The sequence below is a fragment of the Anopheles stephensi genome, chromosome 2 (genome assembly GCF_013141755.1).
Source record: "Anopheles stephensi strain Indian chromosome 2, UCI_ANSTEP_V1.0, whole genome shotgun sequence".
NCBI lineage: Eukaryota > Metazoa > Arthropoda > Insecta > Diptera > Culicidae > Anopheles > Anopheles stephensi.
In genome coordinates, this window is record NC_050202.1 from 52,527,704 (window position 1) to 52,548,727 (window position 21,024).

The 21,024-nt window shown below is 46.4% G+C and overlaps 1 protein-coding gene across 6 annotated transcripts in view; it reads left to right on the forward strand.

Annotated features, from left to right (window-relative positions):
• The window catches only part of LOC118502670 (rho GTPase-activating protein 100F), a 54,811-nt gene that overhangs the window by 20,666 nt on the left and 13,121 nt on the right, over positions 1-21,024 (forward strand). Inside the window, exons 1-11 of one of the 6 annotated variants that reach the window (XM_036035148.1) lie at positions 1,060-2,191; positions 8,010-8,300; positions 9,954-10,076; positions 10,179-10,316; positions 13,613-15,673; positions 15,742-16,016; positions 16,083-16,237; positions 16,300-16,379; positions 16,446-16,674; positions 19,992-20,456; positions 20,878-20,986. In XM_036035148.1, the coding sequence (XP_035891041.1) occupies positions 2,144-2,191; positions 8,010-8,300; positions 9,954-10,076; positions 10,179-10,316; positions 13,613-15,673; positions 15,742-16,016; positions 16,083-16,237; positions 16,300-16,379; positions 16,446-16,674; positions 19,992-20,456; positions 20,878-20,957 (3,945 nt within the window). In that variant the 5' untranslated portion in view covers positions 1,060-2,143 and the 3' untranslated portion in view covers positions 20,958-20,986. Of the gene's footprint in view, positions 1-1,059; positions 2,192-8,009; positions 8,301-9,953; positions 10,077-10,178; positions 10,317-13,612; positions 15,674-15,741; positions 16,017-16,082; positions 16,241-16,299; positions 16,380-16,445; positions 16,675-19,991; positions 20,457-20,877; positions 20,990-21,024 lie in introns of those variants that run through there. The other 5 variants (XM_036035145.1, XM_036035146.1, XM_036035142.1 and 2 more) reach the window with 5 other exon arrangements.

The window sequence follows — 21,024 nt, forward strand, 5'->3', positions numbered from 1 at the left end:
AAAATTCATGATTTTCGAGAAAAATTTGAATGGTATTGGCTCTTCCAAAAATAATATTCTAGAAATAGCACCGTCAAACAAACCTCTTTTATTACAACATAACGATAAGCTTTCGCTTTCCATGAATATAGTCGTGAATGAGATATGTTCTATCCTGATTCAGCTGTTTCTTTCATTAACATCATGCAAAGATTTGCTGGCTGCCCCATACCCACTCCTACACAGTCCCATGTTTCTGCCTTTTTGATTGTCTATCAAAAGTAAAACCAACAAGGGTGAATGAAATCGGTGGCATTAAACCCCCGACCGTGTCGGCCCACTCGGATTCTGGCTGAAGTTTATTGGCATGTAATGCACCCACCGACATGACATTTAAATCCATCACTTTACACGAACTTCGAAACGCCCTCTGCGAAATGAGAAGATTGTTTGATTACCGCCAACACACAAACACCGAGCGTCGGTGTTCGAACTTCAGAGACGGTTTGGAAATAGGGGGGAAGAAGGAATGGTAATGAGGGGATCGAAGCGAGAAAGGTTTTCAAGATTACGTTTAGGTAGGGTCACGGTATCGATGTCAACGTCTGTGTAAGTTGCTGAAGGCGGGACTGGGACGTTTGCATGCGAATGTCACGCTCGCTCCGAATGTATCTCGTGACACGCGGCACACACGCACACACGCCCACGGACGCACGCAACACTCCATTTTGAAGTGCACACACGCTGCCGGAGCAGGATACTACCTTCATTACTGGGCCCCAAGGAAGGGATAGTGGGAGGGGGGGGGGGAGAGGGGTTCTTGTCTACTCGCCTTCACCAACACCCACTCACGGTGAGTTACGCTCACCTTCACATTGACAACGCGGATACATCGCGTGGTGTTTGTAAGAAGCCTGCGATTGATAGCTGAGGAACTTTTCGTGCAGCCTTTGCTTCGTCCAACGGTACGCGAAAGGATACAGTCGCTAGTCTGTAACTTTGGAGAGTGTCCTGAGCAATTGGGAGAGCGAGAGAGCCTTAATGTCTGGCTGGTTGGTTGGTGTTGGTGGGTGGTTACTGTAACACGAATGGTGGTCGTGGTTTGTTAGCTTCGGCTCGTGCAGCACACACGCGATACTTCGTGTCCCAGGCCGCCCACCAACTCCAGCTCACGGTTGCTCCATCCGGGCTTTCCCTCAAACAAGTTCTCGAAGTTCTAGCGCGAGTGTGTGGGTAGGCTCCGTGTGTGCCGAGAACAGATCCTTTCTACCCGGAGTGCTGCCAGTTCATCCACTCTCGGTCGGTCGGTCGGTCAGGTTCTAGAAGTGCCCGAGCGTGAGCGCCATATTCCAACAGCAAAAAAAAAAAACGGTGCAAAGCGAACCGTGTTCCGGGGGTTTCCTGTTGGACTTCAGCTGTTAGGTCCAGTGTCCGTCCACAATCCGTTAACGTATAAGCGGGGGGAGAGATAGCGGGTAGAACACAGCACAGTTCCACAAAACCAGAAAAGCGGGACCAACCAGATTCCGCCTCACCGAAAGTTCCTTAACCGCGTGTGAAGGTGACCCGCTTGCAGGGTGTCTGCAGACAAGGGCTCCGTAACGTTCGCACGCTAATCCTTGTGCCTCCGGTGGGTTTGGTGAAGCAATCCTCCGCGTGTAATGCGAACGGCCAGTGAGTGTGTGCGATTTCGCAACGATTCGTGTGTGCCAAGCGGTTGTAGCAGTTTGTTTGTGTGTTGTTTGTTTGGTGAGGGGTTTTGTGCGTGCAAGTAATGCACGTGAGTCCCCCATCGTTCGTTGTTCCTGCCTGGGGAAGGCAAGCGAATGGTGCGAAGCGTCAGGATAAGGCCAGTGTCAGATGCAGCTAGTGTAGTGTGCAGCGCGCAACAATCGTGCACAAATCGTGCAGAAAGTAATCCGGGGGGCCAAAGATATCGACTGGAGAAGGATATCCAGCAAACCAACAACGACATATCAACGGAGTGCTCAGTAGTGGTGTGGTTTGTAGTGGTAGTAGCACACAGCTAGTATTCGGTAGCTTTTTAATCGGAAAAATCGGAACAAGTAACTAGTGAAGTGTTTCGCAAGCAGCCGACGGTGTTTGGTGAAGACGAATAGCATTCAAAGCAGGCGAAAGACGTCGAGTGTGACTTGGGGATTAAATGTGCGATAGTGCCACCACCGGATGCTTTTTCTCGCGGAGCAGCAAGGTGAGGATTGACCAAGCTCCGTTCTACGTGCGTTCCCAGGCAAATCGGAAATAAAAGTGTAGCTGCAAGCTGTACCAATTTTCTCCACGCTGTACGAGTAGCGTTCTCCACGCTGCATTATTCATCCAATTTTTCTACACCATTCCACAATTGCTGGAAGTCCTTGTAAGGGGTTGTAAACCGTAATGTGGGTGGGTGTGGGAAAGAAAAACGTTGGAAAAACTATGCCAGTGTGTGACACAGTCACGCACATTCAGTACCGCTCGGGGCTTTTTTTTACACCCGCTCACAAACACATGCAAGGGAAACTCTTCCACATCCTTGCAAGGATCTCTCTCGCTCACGAGATATCTCTCTCACCGTCTAGTGAGCAAAGGACGCGTTTAGAATGGAACGTCATTCGAAATCGCATGTGGTAGTGATTAGGATGGCACGTTGGTATGTGTGAGTCAACGTTCTCTCTCTCTCTCTCTCTCTTGCCATCGCATTCTCCCAATCACGTCAGTCTCCAAAGAACGTTCTACAAATGAGCGACGGATGCGCGCGATTTTTCCTTTTATTACCGTGCGTGCATGAGTGTGTGTGTGTGTGTGTGTGTGTGTGGGAAAAGCGTGGAAATTCGAGTAGCTTCCTAGCGCGCTTGCGTGTGTTCGTGCCGTCCGCAGAGACGACAATGATGACGGCGACGTCGACGACGATGATGACGGTTCTATTCAACAGTGGAATTTTCATTCACACCACCGCTACCTGCGCCCCGCTACGCTCCAACCCCAACACCAACACGTTTTTCAACCCCCTAAAAAACCGATCCTGTACACATTGCACGGCTTACGTGTCACGAATTGGGGGTCCTTTTTTTTGTTGTAAATGTGTCATGTGAAAGGTTTTGTTCCGAGAAGGAGCTCCTCTAGTTGGTGACTGTGGTAATGGATGGTTGCCTGACTTTATTTGAGTATTTGAAGTCTTGGAAAGGTTTCCTCGTTTTTCAAAAATAACCTTTTAAATTCGGGTTAATTCTGAGAGCTAAAGGAAAATGTAAGTGGTGATTCATGGAATTGTCTGCGAGCCTGCGAAGAATTTTTGAGACTACCTTTCAAAGTTTTCTCCAAAGTGACAACAGTTTCCAGAATAACCAAAAAGGTCCTTTCCTTCGTTCGTCCAACATAAAATTTAGTACACTTGTTTCCAGAAGGGTGTAAAATGGACCCCTTAAAAAGGGTGAAATTAAAGCAATATTTGTAATTAATTCAAACTACTGGGCGTTTCATATGAACTGAACACTTTGAAATCCATTTACAATGAAAAGGTCGGGTTTTAATTGGCAAATGAGTTAAAAGTTCTTTTTCGCCAAAATTAACCCTGCAAAGTGCTGCAGGTAGAAAACATTGATGATTGTTGCTGAATTTAATCGGCTCAGCAGTTCATCGAATGCTACCTTCCATGGCATCACTGATGACTGATGTTTTACTCGAGTGCTCACGATTTTCTTGACAGTGAATCAGTTTTTGTTGTTTCGCTAGCAACCGCGCTCGTGCACTTGACGGGTAAAAAGTTGTGACAGTAATTAGGGCTTAAGCGTGTGGGACAGTGATAAGGCAAAGTGGCAGGCAGGCAAAAACATATTCCACTGTGCCACATGATGGATGTTTGGGCTGAGGTCACTTGACACCGTCAGGTGCAGCTGCAGCTCGTAAAAACCATGACCCGCAGGACGTTAATGGAATGGCTTACAAAGTAAGTTTCGAACAATTCTAAACGTTGTGTCATGGTTAAGTGATTACGGTGTACGAGAGTGGTTAGGAGGTATTTAATGGATGACTAAGTCTAATAATTGAAGTAAATAAGAAAGAATAAACTGATTTTCAATTTGGATCGTTTTAAAACCAAAATTTCCTGACTATTTGGAAAGTTGTGTTGAGGTTATTGCTTTGTGAGTGTATTATTATCTTTTTTACTTTTTAATCATGGCCAAACCTATTATTTCAAAGACTATTTTAAAATCTAACAGATACATTTCGTAAAAAATAAATTCTTTTTGGTGGGAGATATTTGCTGCTCCTGCTCTTGAAATGCACCTTGTCCCGGGTGAGCTAGGTAGAAGTGACTGTCAGTTGGGTTTGATGTCCATTTGAGACAGCCGGGAACGGTTTCTTTGTACTCTCATTGTGAGTGAATAATAAAGACTTGAGTTTTGCTTGTTACCAATGTATAGAATAACTTTAAAAAGTATTTCTCTACTCATAACACAACTGCCTCAATGATTAACAAATGAAAGGTTCGTGATGTAATAACGACAAGTTGTAGATTTCCTTTGATGATTCGTTGTGTCAATTAGTTTATATGCATTTCGATAAGAGAATTAAGAATTATACTATTAAAAAATAAAAAAAACGAACAGTGTAGAGAGAAGAAAATTTTAAACAATATATTCAATACTCATGTCCTATACTACACTAAAATTTAATCATTTGTTATTACAGTTGATTATTTTTCGTTAAACAAGACTATTGTGATAGAGAAATATTTAAAGTGTTGGACAATACAATAAGACCACTTTAATATTCGATTTGGAATCTAATGTTTTCAATACTTCTATTAAATATTTTAAATATCGATTTTGTTTTCCTAAAAAAGTATTTTTTTTATAAAATAATTAAAAATTAAATAAAATTAAATAAAGTTCTCTAAACTTAATTCTGTAACATTATTTTATAATATTTACATTTTATTCACTAGCTTTATATTCAAGGGTGTTTTTTACTACATTATTTTCTTCGTGATGAAGCATTCTTTCTATGCAGTGCTTGGACATTTTCATAACTTTTAACTTCTCCTCTGTCGTGCTTTGTACTGATATTGGTCTGCTGAGCTCTTCAAAAGTATATATTCTTGGGTCTTTTTCTTGTATTATTCTTCTCAGATAGATCTAGTTAATTATCCTCATTGGCTTAACGATCTTTTATGGTCTTTATCACTGTTACCTCTTTTATAAACCTAAGACTAAAACGTCTTTTGTTGACTGAATTTTCTCACTTATCCTCATTGGAAATTCCCCACTGATTATTAGGCAAAGCTAAAAACACATAAATAAAGTCAAAAGAACTTTTGATTTTTCTTCTTAAATAACCAAACAGGACTGGTGAAAATAAAGAAAGATGAAAGTAAGTAAGAGTGGATCAAAAAGTTAAAAAAAGAATAATTTTTAAGGCTAATATTGAGTTTTTTTAAAATTCAGTTGTCTTATTTTATTTTCCATCTCTGTAGTTCAGATTTTCACGACAGTATAAAAACAGCCAATATTATATGCTATGGGTAAATCTTTTTAAACTTATCTAAAGACCAGATAGTCCTTTTTGGTAATGGTAATTTGGTAGTGTTAGTTCGTTTAAAAACCTTTTAAAAATTGAACGAAGGCTGTCTAGTTTACTGTGAAAATTTCATTTCATAATTTGATATCATTAATAATTTTTGTGGATTGACTATCTTTAAGACATATTTGAGAAGAATAATTTAACTGATGAAGGTGAATATTTCTACATCTCTCTACAACAAATACTTGTGAACTGCAAGGCTTGTAAAAAGCATCATCAAAGCTAAATCAATATATTTTTGATCGAAACTTTCATTATGCTTCAGAAGAATTTTCAACAGCTCAAAAATCTTAAACAACGGTAATGTCATAACACCTATGTAAATCCTTTTCGGAAGGTAATTAAAATATTCCACACACGCGTTTATCAGCATCGCACACCACTAACACACACACACGAAGCAGGAAGTTTCTGGTGTGACAAAAGGTTTGGTGGCAGAATATGTGTCAACATTCGTTTAACGCATGTGTACACAGCTGTCCATTCAATATTTATTCAGCAAACCCATGTAGCAGCCGAGCTCCGTCATTTTTCGTCGCCGTTTTTCATCAAGACGACGACCGTGGCGATGACGGTGCCGATGATCATGGATGGATGGATGATGATGATGATAATGGTAGTGCTAATAGCGTGGTGCGAACAAACCCAGCACGCCCAGATAGAATTACCCCAAAATAGCCAACTTACGCTTCCCGTGATGCTCATCCGCAACGCATCGCAATGAGCGCACGCGAACACGCCAGCATTGTGCAGTCACCTTGGTGCTTCCGTCGTGAGGTGTTCGGGCTCGGATCGCGCCGTACACTGACCGCCTGTTTGCTGGCGCAGATTAGATAGTAATTGAATCCGGAAAAGTATCCCAATTAGAGGACGTTTAAGCGAATTAGCAATTCAAATCACGGCCACTTCTTTCCGGTGGCTGCGTTTCCCTGGGCCGTCCAGTTTCTCGGACCATTGGCCGGACCGCTGGTCAACTTTCATCCTCCGGAAACTGTCTCGGGTGGGCTAGGAGGAAACGGGAGGAAGAGCAGGGAACGGGGGGCGAGAAATTCAATTTTACCTTTTCCTTGTTGGTGCCATGCCGAGCGAATGAGCTAGGCTGTTTGTTTAGGCTCGTTAGCAGATGGTTTTCCGATGCATAAAACCAAAACTACCGTACGCAACACATCGGCCAACAGCGCTTTTCCCACCGGCTTTAGCAGATGCTAAAGGTCGCACTTTGGTGGTCCGGAAAGGCGCGCAAAGGCACTTTCGGCCCATGCATGTCAAAGCGTTCCGAGATGGGCGATAAAGAGTGGCCGCTCGATGGTGAATGAACGACACGAAGCTAAGTGGATGAATTTAGTGCCATGTGCAGAGTGGCGTACGCTTCTGTACGCTCTTGGCCGTCAGCTTGAAGGCACGCGAGGCACACACACACACAAGCGACTCGAATCGAATCATCCGTTGGAATGAAAATTACGCTCCTGATTGCTTTAATTGGGCATTATGGTGCGTTTTATCGGTTCGTGGAAAAGGGTACATCATTGTTCGCATCGATTGTGCATCCGCCTTTTTCAATGGAACGCCGGCAGTCTGTGATTGAAAAATGAATAATACAAAATTACTTTCTCAGCAGAAAACGGAAGCGGAAAAAGAAAAACAACGTCAAGTGCCAAAGGGAACGAATAACTTGCGGGACTCTTAAACAAACTTGTTTTGCAGACGCGAAACCGTACTCGCGGGGTGCCCTTTTGGCAAACGCGAAGACAGCTGTTGAAAGGTGGAAGGTGAATACAATAGAAAAAAGAAAGAAGAAGACTCCCCGGAGTGAGAAAACAAAATGGTTGAAACCCATTTCGAAACATGCAATCTGCCTTTCAACGGCCGCTGTCAGTGAGCAAAGGTGATCATGTAACGGCAGACCATCCATCGCTGGTGAAAGCGAACTTTCGAGCCAGGGAACCACTACGGCCCGCTGCATTAACGGTCGAGCTTTCCTTCGCTTTTCTGGCATGAATAGAAGGCACCGAAAACAGGGATGTTTGCGTGACGGAGGCGCTGAATTATTAATCATCGATTGTGTTCATCGCGCTCGGTTGGCGCATCGCCGTTCGGCGGTTGAGGGATGCGTGGATCCCCGGGATCCTTCCGGGAAAGGCTGGAGCAAAGTGGAACGAAGGGGTGTGAATTTTCAATATCGTTCGCGATTTCCGCTGTTTTCCAAACCCCGTCGTAAGACGATTTTCCCGAGGGCTCGTCGATAGCGAACAGAAAATGGAAAGGGTTCGTGTCCCCTTTTCGTACGAGCAAACCGGGGAAAACATTTCACGCCCTAGAAAGGGTACGAATGGTGGAAAATTTGTATACATTTTATCATCGTGATAGGCTTAATACGACACTCACGTACTGCTCGCTGCACACTATTCACTGTCTTCGTTTTTTTTTATCATGCCTATCGTTCACAGGAAAATGGAAGATCTGTGCCTGACCTCACTGCAAGCCCCGGGCGGGCACCGCCGGGTCCGATGCCTTCGCACCAGGCGCAGGCTCTCCAGCAGCAGCAGCAGCAACACCAGCAGCAACAGCAGCAGGGCCTGCAGGGACACCATCAGCAGCAGCAGCAGCGACAGGGTTCGAAGGAACCGGTCCTGCTGCAGGGTGACTTCCGGAAGGTGTCCGGCATCAGTTCGGAGATCTTCCGGCAGATTGAGGCGGTGGAGAATGACCACGATCCGAGCACCGCGGCCGCTTTGGAGGTAGGTGTATGCAGAGATAATGTGTCCATTAGTAGGTTTTTTTCGGTGGAAAGGACGGGAAAGGGAAGCATGATACGGGAAACAAGAACGGTGATTCGTCTATTTTTAGTTGAAGATTTCTTTTAACCGGAAATAATGTGTTTCAGCGGTTTTCTCTTGGCTGTGTTGGCCAAGGCTTTCTAAAAAAAGATTCATTTAAAAATTAATAATTACAGGAAGGAAATGCCTTGTTAATTTTATGTTATTTTTTTGTAACGTTTTGGTGAAATTGTAATGCGTCAACACATGCGATGTTTATAATACGGCGACAAGCCGTCATAATTAAATCGTAAAATAAATAAATTTAAGAATTAATTTTGAGCACTTTAGAACATCACTGAAAACGGAAAAAGTTTGACTGAGCATGGTTAATAGATGTTTACCAGTTAAAATTCGATGCGGCAGAAAAGAAGGCGTTATTGTACATGAATTGTTAGCAACCAGGCGCCTCCATCGATTTTGTTGTATCGTGAACTACCTGGCGTCTCCATCGAAAAGATAATACGATACTACGATATAGTATTTATTTAATTTTTCTAATTGGTTTGTTTAGAGATGCATGTTGTGCGATTAATAATTCATTAAAATTCTGATTTTAAAATTAAGAAAAAAAAATGCTTTCACAAACGAAAGAGAAATCTGTATGATTGATAAGGATTCTGAGTCAACAAAATTAATAAGGATTCTGAGACAACAAGGAATTAATCTTTTTTTTAAATTATATTGTTTATCATCAGTTCTAAAAGTCTGCTAGAATTTTGACATTTTCCTTTTACAGAACAGTAGAAAATAAAAAAATGTAAATGTGGTAAAAGTTTAGCTTTTTTATTAAAGCCATGAGTAGAAGGCGCAGATGCTTATTTTGTCGTTGGACAGAAATATAATTGTTCGTAAAACAAAAGCATACCCGTCCCTTCCCGTTCGAGTGATGCTTATACATAGCTCGCCCGACGAGTGGTTGACTGACGCCATTTTGTTGGTTTCCCTCTCGTTTATGGTTTGCCCGTTTTGCGACCTGTGTTAAATTTGGCTCCACTCTTCATCAGCAACCGTTGGATGGCCTTTTGCCCACATCAAAGCCATTCAACTTCATGCTCTATTTCGCGAGCGACCGTATGTAGTGCTGACCGTGTCGACCACAGACATACTGTCAGTCGGTTTGGATTAAACTTTTGAACTCAGTTAAAAAAAAAACTAAACATGAAAAGGATGCTTAAGATAAGGATATGCTTTAACGAAAGTCGACTATCGGGCGTACACATCGCATGGTGGTGGGGAGCTTGTTTTGCGTTTTGCTCTTCAGCTGAAGATGGTTTGCAGCTCAAGGTCATGCATCCAATGGTGGAAATCGTACAGGCATTCTTTTGTAGACTGAACAGAAACTGACAGGCTTTTGTGCGTAGCGAAAGTTTAAGATGACACTAATTGAGTTTTGCTGTTTCGTGGAAGAAGGAAACAGTGAAAAGAAATGAATCTCGTTTTCCCTCTAGCCTGTCTCCCAGGTTGCCATATTGATGTGCGGGATATTTTTCACTGCTTCTAAGGTCCAACATTGAGTAATGCTTTCTTGTTTTCCTGATTTCTTTCCTTCTTTCCAACCTCGCTGTTGTCTAGGTGGTGGAGCGAAGGGGCGAAATGATAGTTCGTATCCTGGAGCCTCGATGTATGGGCAGTCGGCAGGCCATCGATGCGGGGCAGAAGTTCCTCAACAAGAGTGACGCCAGGCACACTGTTCAGGTAGGTTCGAGCAAGTCAAGCGGAGCAGTGAGGAATTCCTTTTTTGCAAAACTTTTTCTAAAACAACTGCCATTTTTTGCTCCTCTTGTCTACTGTTCACAGCTGGTGGAGATCGTCAAACGGCCGGGCCAAACACTGGGACTGTACATCCGCGAAGGCAACGGTGCGGACCGGTCGGATGGCGTGTTCATATCTAGGATAGCTTTAGAGTCGGCCGTTTACAACAGCGGTTGCCTGCGGGTAAGTACGAAACGGAGGTGAACAAACCTGTCCTACACCGTGGCTTACGGTTGGATGGAAATTTCAATTAAACGCCAATTAGCGAAGGAAGTGCGAATGCTGTCGGGCATTAAATTAGTATTTATCTGCTTAGAGATGGACAAACTGAGGAGCACCAGTCAAGCAAAAAACAAAATAGTACTTCTGAGGCTGAGATCAGCGTCAGCGCATGGGCAAACGATCACATTTTTCGTGAAATATTTCCACCCCGGTCGGTCATATTGCACCGATCAAGAAAGAATTCATAAAGAGTAAGTTTTTGCCAGCACAACAAAAAAACTTTGCTAAAATGAGGAAAATGAACATTTTTGACATTCTATCCGACGCCGCGGACGGACGGACTATCTGCTGGCCACACGGGTTTGGTTGCTTGGGTTATAATTTCGAGCAGATGAAAATGTGCCCGAATCAGACCAGATTTTAATTAAAAGAACCTTCAAAATGAATCACTTCACCTCGTGCAATATGTATTAGCCGTGTTGAAGATGAAAATTATTAAATACTTTGTTCCTTGGCAAACAAGTGTCAGCTACCGTTCAACTTGACACTAGCATAAAACACGAGGGAAAATAGTTTTCTTGTAAATCGGGTATTCATTTCCGACGTGTTTGTTCTGTAAAAGTTTCTTGTTCGGTAACAAGGTGAGCAGAGATGTGGGATTTGGTGGAAAGATCGGAAATTTTAACATGGTAATTTTCATTAAATGTTCCACTCGTACCTTATACGGAAAAGTTATGTTTTTGATGTAAAGATTAGCATTTAGCCTAACATTCGCGGGTATGGAATGGTGGACGAATTACACTCGCAAAAGTGTTGAGTTTAAGGTGTTAAAGGGTAAATGGAGCGAACCGATGGTGAAGGCAATAACGGCGCCGATGTTCACAGGACAAGACCCGAGATCAAATCTCATCGGGGCCGTCTCCTCTAAGTGAGGGCTAACTATCCCAGTACAAGGTATAATTAAGTCTAGTAAGCCAGAATTGACAGACATGACCTATCAGAGGTCGTTAGGCCAAGAAGAGAGAGAGAGCGAATGAATATAGAGGGTTTAAAATTAAATTAAAGAAAGCCTCACAAATTTTCCTCACAAAAGTTGGCCTAAAAGTTACCAGCAGCCTTTTTCCAAAAACGTCGACCGATAAAAGTTTAAACCGAACATTAAAACATTGAATACGTTCTCCCGTTCGGTAATAATAGTAATTATTCGTGGTTGTCCAACGGTGCACAACAAAACCCAACTTCAAATAACGTCTCCCACCGGCGCCGGCCAAGATTTGAGGGTAGCTTAGTCTGTCTGTTACTAGAAGCCAAATACTTGCCGCTACCATTCGCACATTGTAATTGCAGTCAATAATACTACCATTATGATGGTATAAAAGTATTAATTAAAAGTTTTCCAACCAAATGGTACCTTGCATGGTAGCGCCATGATGGTATCATAGTCCTTGTGGTTGTGGCAAGTGGACGGTTCGTTCGGTCGTGTCCCGTTTTTGTTGTGATGATGGTGAATATGGTTCGGGTTTGCAAATGGTTCTCATTTGATGTGGTCGCTCGGTATGCGGTTTTCACGTTTGATTGCTTTTGCAGTGGAATGACGGTGGAAGTTTTCCATGTGGTACTTTGCTCTATTGTGATACATTTGTAATTTTTCCATAAAATAGTTAACCGTACAAATATGGCGATACTCACGAAATAAAAGCTTGCCCAAAATGGAAACTTTAATGGGCACTATTTCGGGCATCTATATTGTTGCTTCACAACTTCTTTAAGCCACGCTCTGGAGAAGGTGTTTCTGTTTTTCTTCTCTTTTACCGTATAGTCCATGCTACTACACGCCCGACCACGAGAAAGACCAGGCGTCTCCATCGATGTGGTTGGTTTCTTGCTGAAAGGGTTTTTACGCTCACGTCCAATCGCATTACATAATGCCCGATACGTCGTCGTATCGCGTTTTTTTCTGCTCCTGGCAGCACCGAACCCAGCACCAGACGAGCATGCCAGAAGGCCCCTGGAAAATGGGAGACGCAAAAAACACGGATAAACGACAGCGTAAGGCACAAAATGTAATAATCTACCAAGCGCGGCCTATCAAGTGTGCCGTTGGTTGTTGAAGACAGAGAGAGAGAGAGAGAGAGAGAGAGAAATAGAGAGGCGAGAGGACTGATTGGATTGAAGCTGCTTCGGCAATCGAAAGATAAATAGAGCTATTACTCGTAACGGCCGCTTTGTGCAAGGACATTCTCGTTGGCCTGAACCGGCAAGAAGCGGTATCCTTTTGTGCATGTGGCAGATGGCCGGACAATTGAATAAATGGTGAGCATGTTCTTTTGATAGTGCTGCTGCCGCTTCCTACACACCAACAATAGTGCCAGAAAGTAGCAAAACCTTTAGCATGGAATGGTGTTTGGTATGCCAGTGGCACTGGTTTGTTAGTTTATGTAAACTATTCCATTACCCTGAAGAAAAACGCAAATCACACAAAAGAAGCATTTAAAATGAACTCTCTAATACTATAACAACTCAAGCGCAACACCTTTCGGTAAATGTTTCACCAAATCCCTGGTGTTGTAATGTGAGACAACAAGTAGCAACAAGGCACGAAACTTGAAGCAATGTTTCAACAACGGCCTCGCGTCAGTAGATGATGACAAAACACGTCAACAATGTTACTGAGGCTGTTGATATGAAGGCTCTGTATCCGGATATGTGTGTGTGTGCATGTTTTCTTTTCATAAATACCCAGCCCATCCCACCCGGGAAGGGTCGCGCTGTGAGTTTGAAGGGTACTTGAAAAGAAATGCTTTCTTTACACGGTGGCATCACGCCAGCAACACGCCAGCTCCACACACACACACACCCACATATATCTTTTAGTTGGAAGACAGAAAACAGCAAGAAAAGGGCAGCTTTTGTGCTGGGAGGCACTTTTATGCTTGCTGCCCGGGGATCCTCTTCCCAGCGGTCCATCGGGCTACGGCCAAGAATGTTTTGCATTTTTGTTTATCTTCGCTTCACATGAAGTGATAAGGCTGTTGCGTCAGGGCGCATGGAAGTGACATAAGACCGATGGGGCTTTGTAAGGAGGTAATGTATGATGAGCGTGCCCTGGAAGTTGGCAGGGTAGCTAATGCAGCAGAAACATTTGCTTTGAAGAGATTATATTAGCGATCAAGTTACTGTACACAGCGCCTGAATGTATGCAACAGACGAGCTTAGACAATGTTAACACCGTGTGTTTGTTCTTTCGTTCCGTGTAGGTTGGTGATGAGATTCTGGCCGTGAATCTGGTCGACGTAACGCGAATGTCTCTGGATGACGTGGTAATCATCATGTCAATACCGCGCCGTCTCGTACTGGCCATCCGCCAGCGGCGTGGCAATCGTGGTGCAAACTCGCCCGGTCCGCCACAGATGTCTCGGCCCGAGCAAAAACCACCTCCAGTCGTAGTTATCAAGCGCGACCTGCGGGACGAAGATCTGGACGACTCGGACCGGGCACCACGCTCCTCGCGATCTTCCCGCGAACGTCGCACCGGGGATGGGCGCGAAATGACGGAGTCACGCTCGCGACTCGGACTGGGCCTAAACAATTACAGTCCACAGAGCGAACAGCTGGATCTTTACTATGGCGCGGGCCGTGGTCCAGGCGGTGGACCAGGTTCGGTTGAGACACCGAGCTGGGGCTACAAACCACCGGCACCACCATCGTCGGTGATTACGGAGCAGCCGAAGGGTATGCACGGTGGCTTCCAGACATCGCACTCCTATTATCAAAATGCCGGGACGCTCGAAAGCCTCGCGGAGAAGGTACACGCGTTCTACCCGTCGGCCACCACTAACCGCCGCATGTCGGCGGGCCCGGCCGGGGTTGCGATGAGCCAGTCGCATCAGCGTTTCCCACGCAGCGGATCCGATCAGCATCTGCCGCGTGTGGAGTACGCTGACTACGCGTCCCTCGGACGGCATCCGCTGCTGGCACGCTCCAGTCTCAAGTCGGATTTGGTCGGAGCGGCTCCAATCGCTGGCGGTACACTCGGACGATACGGTCGCTACGATGCGCCTCCGCAACCTCGGGGTCCCAAGTACGGTCCATCGCCGCTGGGAGCGACTGCCTCACTGCAACGCCGATCACGTCCCGCGCTAGACTATTCCAGCGACACGGAGGCGACTATCGGACCGCGGCCCAGCTACTACTACTACAATCATCCGGCAATGGCGGCCAGCGGTACGATGGGACGGGGCAGTACGCAGGCACTCGGCGGAGGTCCTGAGTTTGCCAAGTTTAACTCGTTACCGCGCGAACGACCCGGTGCGACACGGTTGGGTCTTCGGGGGCGCATCACCGACCGGCTGCAGGACGAAGCGGATGGTAATGTGTCCGCTCCGGAGTACTCACTGCCGATCCGGCGAGATATTCGCGACCTGCGCAATCGCATCACGGCCAGCCCGTCGATCTTTACGTCGGATGAGTATCGGGCGTGGTTGAGGCGAGCACCGAGCAGTTCGGCCATCTGTGAGCAGATGCGTGCTTCGCGGGATCTGCTCAATCAGCAGCGAGCCCACCGGTTCTCGTGCAGTGCGGAGAACATCCACGACGTGCTGAAGAACACCGAGCACATCTACAGCAGCCGGACGGGACTGGGGGTGGGCGGAGGTGGTGGAGTCGTTGGTGGTACGCTGGACCGTCATTCGATGGCGGCCGGAGGTCCTCGCATGTCTTCCCTGCCAGTACGCTCACTGTCCTCGCAGCACATCGGTGGACCGTCCTCGATTCGGTCTCCGAGTGTGCGGCGCATGAGACAACTGTTGGAGCTAACGCAGGGCGCCGGTGTGGGTGGAGTGCCGGGATCGGTTATGGCGGCACTGGCCGGACATCAGAGTCCGGCACCAACGCCCAGTACGACACTGCCAAGAGCGCACCGCCAGATCGACATCAATCCGGCGGAGTACACCAAGTACAAGCTGGACAAACCGGTCGTGGATGCGGTCGGCATGTCGGGCATGCTGTGGATACATCTGCTGGCCGGACGCGGTCTGCGCGCGATGTCGGAAACGTCCCAGATACAGCAGCCGCTCATACGCGATCTGTACTGTGTGCTGGAGTGTGACCGCATCCACAAGGCACGCACGGTGGTACGGTCGGGCGATCTGCAGTTTGACTGGGACGAATCGTTCGAGCTGGATCTCGTGTGCAACAAGCAGCTGGACGTGCTCGTTTACTCGTGGGACCCGCAGCACCGACACAAGCTGTGCTATCGTGGTGCGCTTTCGCTCACGACTCTGCTACGACAATCACCGATACATCAGCTAGCGCTTAAGGTGAGTCTTGAAAACGTTTGAGTCGTTTGGCTCTGTAGTGAAGATCTCGCCAACTTTCTTGAACGCAGGTTGAACCGAGAGGCACCATCTATCTGCGACTCCGGCACACGGATCCATTCCAACTGTTCCGGCGTCGCGGTCTGCCAAGCCTCCGAGGCAACGTTCCGGCTCTGTTCGGTGCTGATCTGGAGACGGTGGTAACGCGAGAATCCAAGGGAGCGCCAGGAAGTGCTCCGGTCCCGATCATACTGCGCCGTTGCGTCGAGGAGGTAGAGCGACGAGGTTTGGACATTATTGGTCTGTATCGTCTGTGTGGTTCTGCCACCAAGAAGCGATTACTACGGTAAGTTCAAGATATCCGATCTCTTCTCGTTCTTCGTCGGTTCTAATGAAGCTTTTCACCTTGCAGCGAGGCATTCGAGCGGAATAGTCGTGCCGTTGAACTGACACCGGAACACGTGCCCGACATTAACGTCATCACGGGCGTGTTGAAGGACTATCTCAGGGAACTGCCGGAGCCACTGTTCACCAAGTGTCTCTTCCAGATGACGGTGGATGCCCTAGGTAGTGATGTCGCTCAGTGCAAAGCATCCGTATTAACAATCTGTTTTCTTCTTCCCAACCAGGTGTTTGCCTGCCGGACGATCCCGAGGGTAATGCCAAACTTATGCTCAGTATTCTGGACTGCTTGCCACGAGCGAACAGGGTAAGTAGAAAGGGGGAAAAAAAACTCCCTCACCCGCCACTCGTCTAATCGACCCTATGCTTTTAGGCCACTCTCGTGTTTCTCCTCGACCATCTGTCGCTGGTCGTGTCCGCGTCCGAGCGTAACAAAATGTCTGCCCAGGCGTTGGCGACCGCGCTCGGACCACCGCTGATGCTACATTCGGCGAGCGTCGGCGCTAACGAGGAGATTGATCACGCACAACCGATCGCGGTGCTGAAGTACTTGCTGCAGATCTGGCCCCAGCCGGGTTCGGGCACGGGCGCACCTACTTCAGGTAACGTAATTCTTATGCGCCCCGTTAGCAAGCATAAACAGTAAAAAAAAAAAACAAACCGTAAACAAACCGCTACCCTCCTTCGTCAAGAACAAAATACCGAAATCACAGCTAAACACACATAAAGATTACACACTGTTCGTTATCTCGCTGTTATTCGTTGTGTTGAGCCGTAACCCGAACCATCCGTAAGCACTACCGTATCATCTATCTTCTTTGTTTCTGTGCAGTAACCTGCAGTATGGTTGTTCTAATTTATCGCTAATGTATTTTGGTTTCCAGTTTCATGCATTTTGCCGTTGTTTTTAATGCACTGCACCTTTTTTTCTTAACTATTGTGGACATCTAAATAATTTGTACATTCAAACTGTACTCAGCAAGCGGAGACAGACCCGGAGCGAATATGTTCTATTTATACTTTGTACTGTAATGGGGATGGGTTTCAGAAGAATGTCCCCAAGAGAGTTTTGAAACCCCATAATAAAGTCAGATAATTGCTTGAGGATGCATAGATCTCAACGAAAAACTGAGCAAGAAAAGAGTGAATGTAGCTTCTTAAATTCGTCTTACCATCAAGTAACGAATTTGAATATACAGGATCAGTGTTTAGACCATATGCAATAATTAGATATCCGTGAGAACTATAGACATCCTAAAAGGCTGCTGAGTTGTTCTTGGTGTGATGAGTTAATGGTCATTTGACACTCCAAATTATCTGCATGTGAAACTCACTAAGATGTCCAGTTTCTATTAGAATTTGTGCCTCCCAGCCATACTCCCTGGGACATACTTGACTGCCAGGGTCCAAAAAATAATATTTTCGTATCCAATTACAATCAACTAGTATTTAGGGGTTAGTTCGGTGGCCGAGACTATGCCGGACTTCACACCGACCTTCACACGGCAGCATCGGGTTTCAAATCCCATCCAGACCACCTCCCCGTACGCAGAGCTGACTTCCTTGCTAGGGATAAAATCAAGTCACAGAAAACCAGAAATGGCAGGCCAAGAGATGTATTATTTGAAGTAACTTTTTTTTAAAGAGAAGTAGGCATCTGTTCTCTTACTTTTGAGAATCGACGCTCAGGGCAGAGCTACTTTGTCCATTTGGTGCTCCCTGGCGAGAGCAAAGCTTTACAGTGAGAACATAGGTATTGAGCGAGGATAGAGCTTCAAAAAAAAAGGTGAAGCTTCTTCTGAGGAGTTGATTTTGTTTTTGAATTGAAGATCTTGTTCAGATCCCTTAAGTTTATCTGTATGTACAATCGTAATCAAATCACATTTTTTCATCTATTGGTTTATGCATGCGCCACCATTTTACATAAAAATAGTCACGTTTCCAGTTTAAGTGTTTCGCTTTTAGTTGTGTGTTGTTTGCGTGTGTGTTAATCTTAGCAAATGTTCGCTTTATAAAATAATGCCTCCATAATCGAATGTCGAACGCGTTGGGTTTCATTCAATAAGTTTTTTTTCTTCTTGTTATTGCTGTATGGCTTACCGAATTGTGTTGGGATTCGATCGCTTCCTTCGTACGTTCCATCTCACCATCCAAATCATTCAACTGCTCGAGTGTGTGTGCGAGAATGATAAATTAAAAGTAATAAAAGAGTGATCGATAGACAGCAAATACTGATCAACCATGCTTCCGGTGAGGGCCGTACCCGCATACGGTTGTTCGTGTCTCAATTTGTTTTTGGGCGCTCGCTCACTCACTCATGCTCATGCTCGCACTCATCGAACCACACAGGCGAACCCCCGAAACCGGAAGATGCCAAAACTATTGGACGTGCCAAATAACATGGGAAACTCCACACACTCACACATACATCCAAACCAACCCGTCTGCTCTCATCTTCTTCAACATGCCCCTTTTTTTCCCACATCACAGCCACTCTAACGTTCGTTACTATTTTCTTCTCACCACGCGTCAACCAATTTCCTTCTGCTTTTAGAAGGCTAGAGGAATGCACACACGTTCTCTCACTTTTTTTTTAACTGGCTGCTCGTTTGTAAAAGAAAGTGGAATTAGATTTCTGGCCCGTTACCACCAGCCTGACTGACCGTGCACATCTTGTAACTGCGTGGCGATTGCGTTGCACGCATAGAGGTTGCGAGTGGAATGCGATGTTGTATGATTTACTGTAGATTTGCCAGCGCAACATTCACTCGTGCAAACCTGTGTCATCCACCTGTGCTAGAAAACTCTTTCTACCCCATAATCGCTAGCCATTTGAATCGCACTCCACAAAGTCCTTCTTCTTTTTGTTTTTTCGTTTGCGCCATGCTTTCCGGCTGAACGGTGCCTGCGGGCGTGCTTTACGTTTCCCTTTACCGTTCTGTTACCCTTTTTGGTTTGTTTGCCAAAACATAGCGATTGGATAAAAACAGTACAAATGCACTATAAAAAAAACCCGGATCATCTCCACAGCACTCACTCGCCAAAACAGTACACGAGACTCTCTAAAATACACACGAGCGTACACACGAAATCACACCTTGTTACCCCTGGAGCGGAGATCGAGCGGAAGTGGTGAGGTCTCCGGTGAGGTCGACGATGCGTACACTGAGCGTGAGTGAGTGAGATCGAGCCTGAGCCTGGAGAACAGATGGAGATGGAATGGGTGTGGACTCGTCCGTAGGTTTGGGTGGCTGGTGCTGGAACGCTGCGAGCGACTACTGCCCGTCCGGGATCAGTTCTACATGTTACCGTTTTCGTTACGTTTGTTGTGCTTTCCGTTATTCCTTGCAAATGCCCTGTTTGTGATGTTGTCGTGTGTTCCCCGTAAGACTAGCGTAAGTGTTGTTGTGTTGCCATCCTCTTAGTACACGTCTAATCGTAGCAGAGCTCTCCATCCTTGACGGAATATAATGTGTGTGTGTATGTCCCTGTCGTAGTTGGAAGTTTGGTAGGAAGCATCACACACAGCAGAGAGCAAACAAGACGCATGACTTGCCGTTTTGCACTACCCAACCTCGTGGTGGTGGGAATCAGAAGGGCGCGCGTGGAAGTATGATGTCATCACTGTGCCAAAGCATGTGTCCAATCGTTGTGACTCGATGTGCAAGTCCCTTTTATCTATTCTATTCCCTATACCTACTTCGACCGCCCTAATACATCCAAAAGTCCTCGCCTGTTCCTTGAAGCAACCTTCCTTTCGTCGTTTACTCACAACGATTCTATGCTGAAAACAACACCAAAAAGAAAAAAAAAATCCCAAAAGCGCGATACTAATGAACTGCCGACAAAGACAACCACACTGATGAAGCCAAACTGTTCTTCTCAACACCGAACTCGCAATATCTCGTGGTTAATTCAGAGTCCTATGTAGACAGGTCGGCGCGGCGAGCCAGTCGAGCCGCGTGGAAACAAAGCCAGTGCGTTGCCAGCGGGCAAATCGGCGGCGGCGGCGGCGGCGGCATCGTCGGCGGCGCTGCAGCAGCTGGGCACCAGCAGCAGCAGCAGCATCAGCCACCGCAGCAGCAGCAGCTCCAACATCCAGCATCAGCTGCACAGCAGCAGCAGCACCAACTTGGCGGGCACCATCAGCTCCATCAGCAGCAGCCGCAGCCCGCACGCCCTGGCCAGCAGCAGCAGCAGCAGCAACATCCAGTCGTCGGTACCACCGTCTATACAGCCCCGTTCAGCAGCCAACAATCCATCAACCACATCCTCAACGCTCGGTCAGCATCTGCTCTCAGCCACTCCCAGCACTCTTCAGTATCAATCAGTAGTGGCTCAGTTAGCTCAATCGCATCGAGCCTTGCAACAAGCGGGCCAACAGGTAACCAACATCCCACACGTACTTAACAACCAAACGAAGCGATTCAAACCAACATTACGAACTACTATTACTACAACAACTACTACTACCACTACTACTACTACTTCTCTCTGAGACGACTCTCTCCGCTCTCCGTTTGCCTTGTCTGGAGACTGGTCACTTACTGCTCGTGTACGATACACAATCACACACACACACACACCTCACAAACTCACACACACACAAACACCTACACCAACACTGACACAACTTGCCATCCTTCTCATGGGCCGTAGCTGCCGGCTTGTTGTTTTCGTTTTTCCGTATCTGCTCGTGGTCTCGAGCACTCTCAAGCACCCTTTAATGACATACGCGGCGGCTGTCCTGGTGTGGGTTTGCTCGTTGCTAACGGTGGGCTTTATTCTCTTTCCCGCTCATGCAGCCCCATCAATCGGAGGTCTCAGCGGGCTTGGCGGAGCGCGTCCAATCGCCACATCACGCCACACCCTCCCCAAGCTCTAGTTCCACTTCGTCCGCATCCGGTTCGGGGTCGGGTAGGTATTCGCGCAAGTCTTGCCATGCCTTCTTT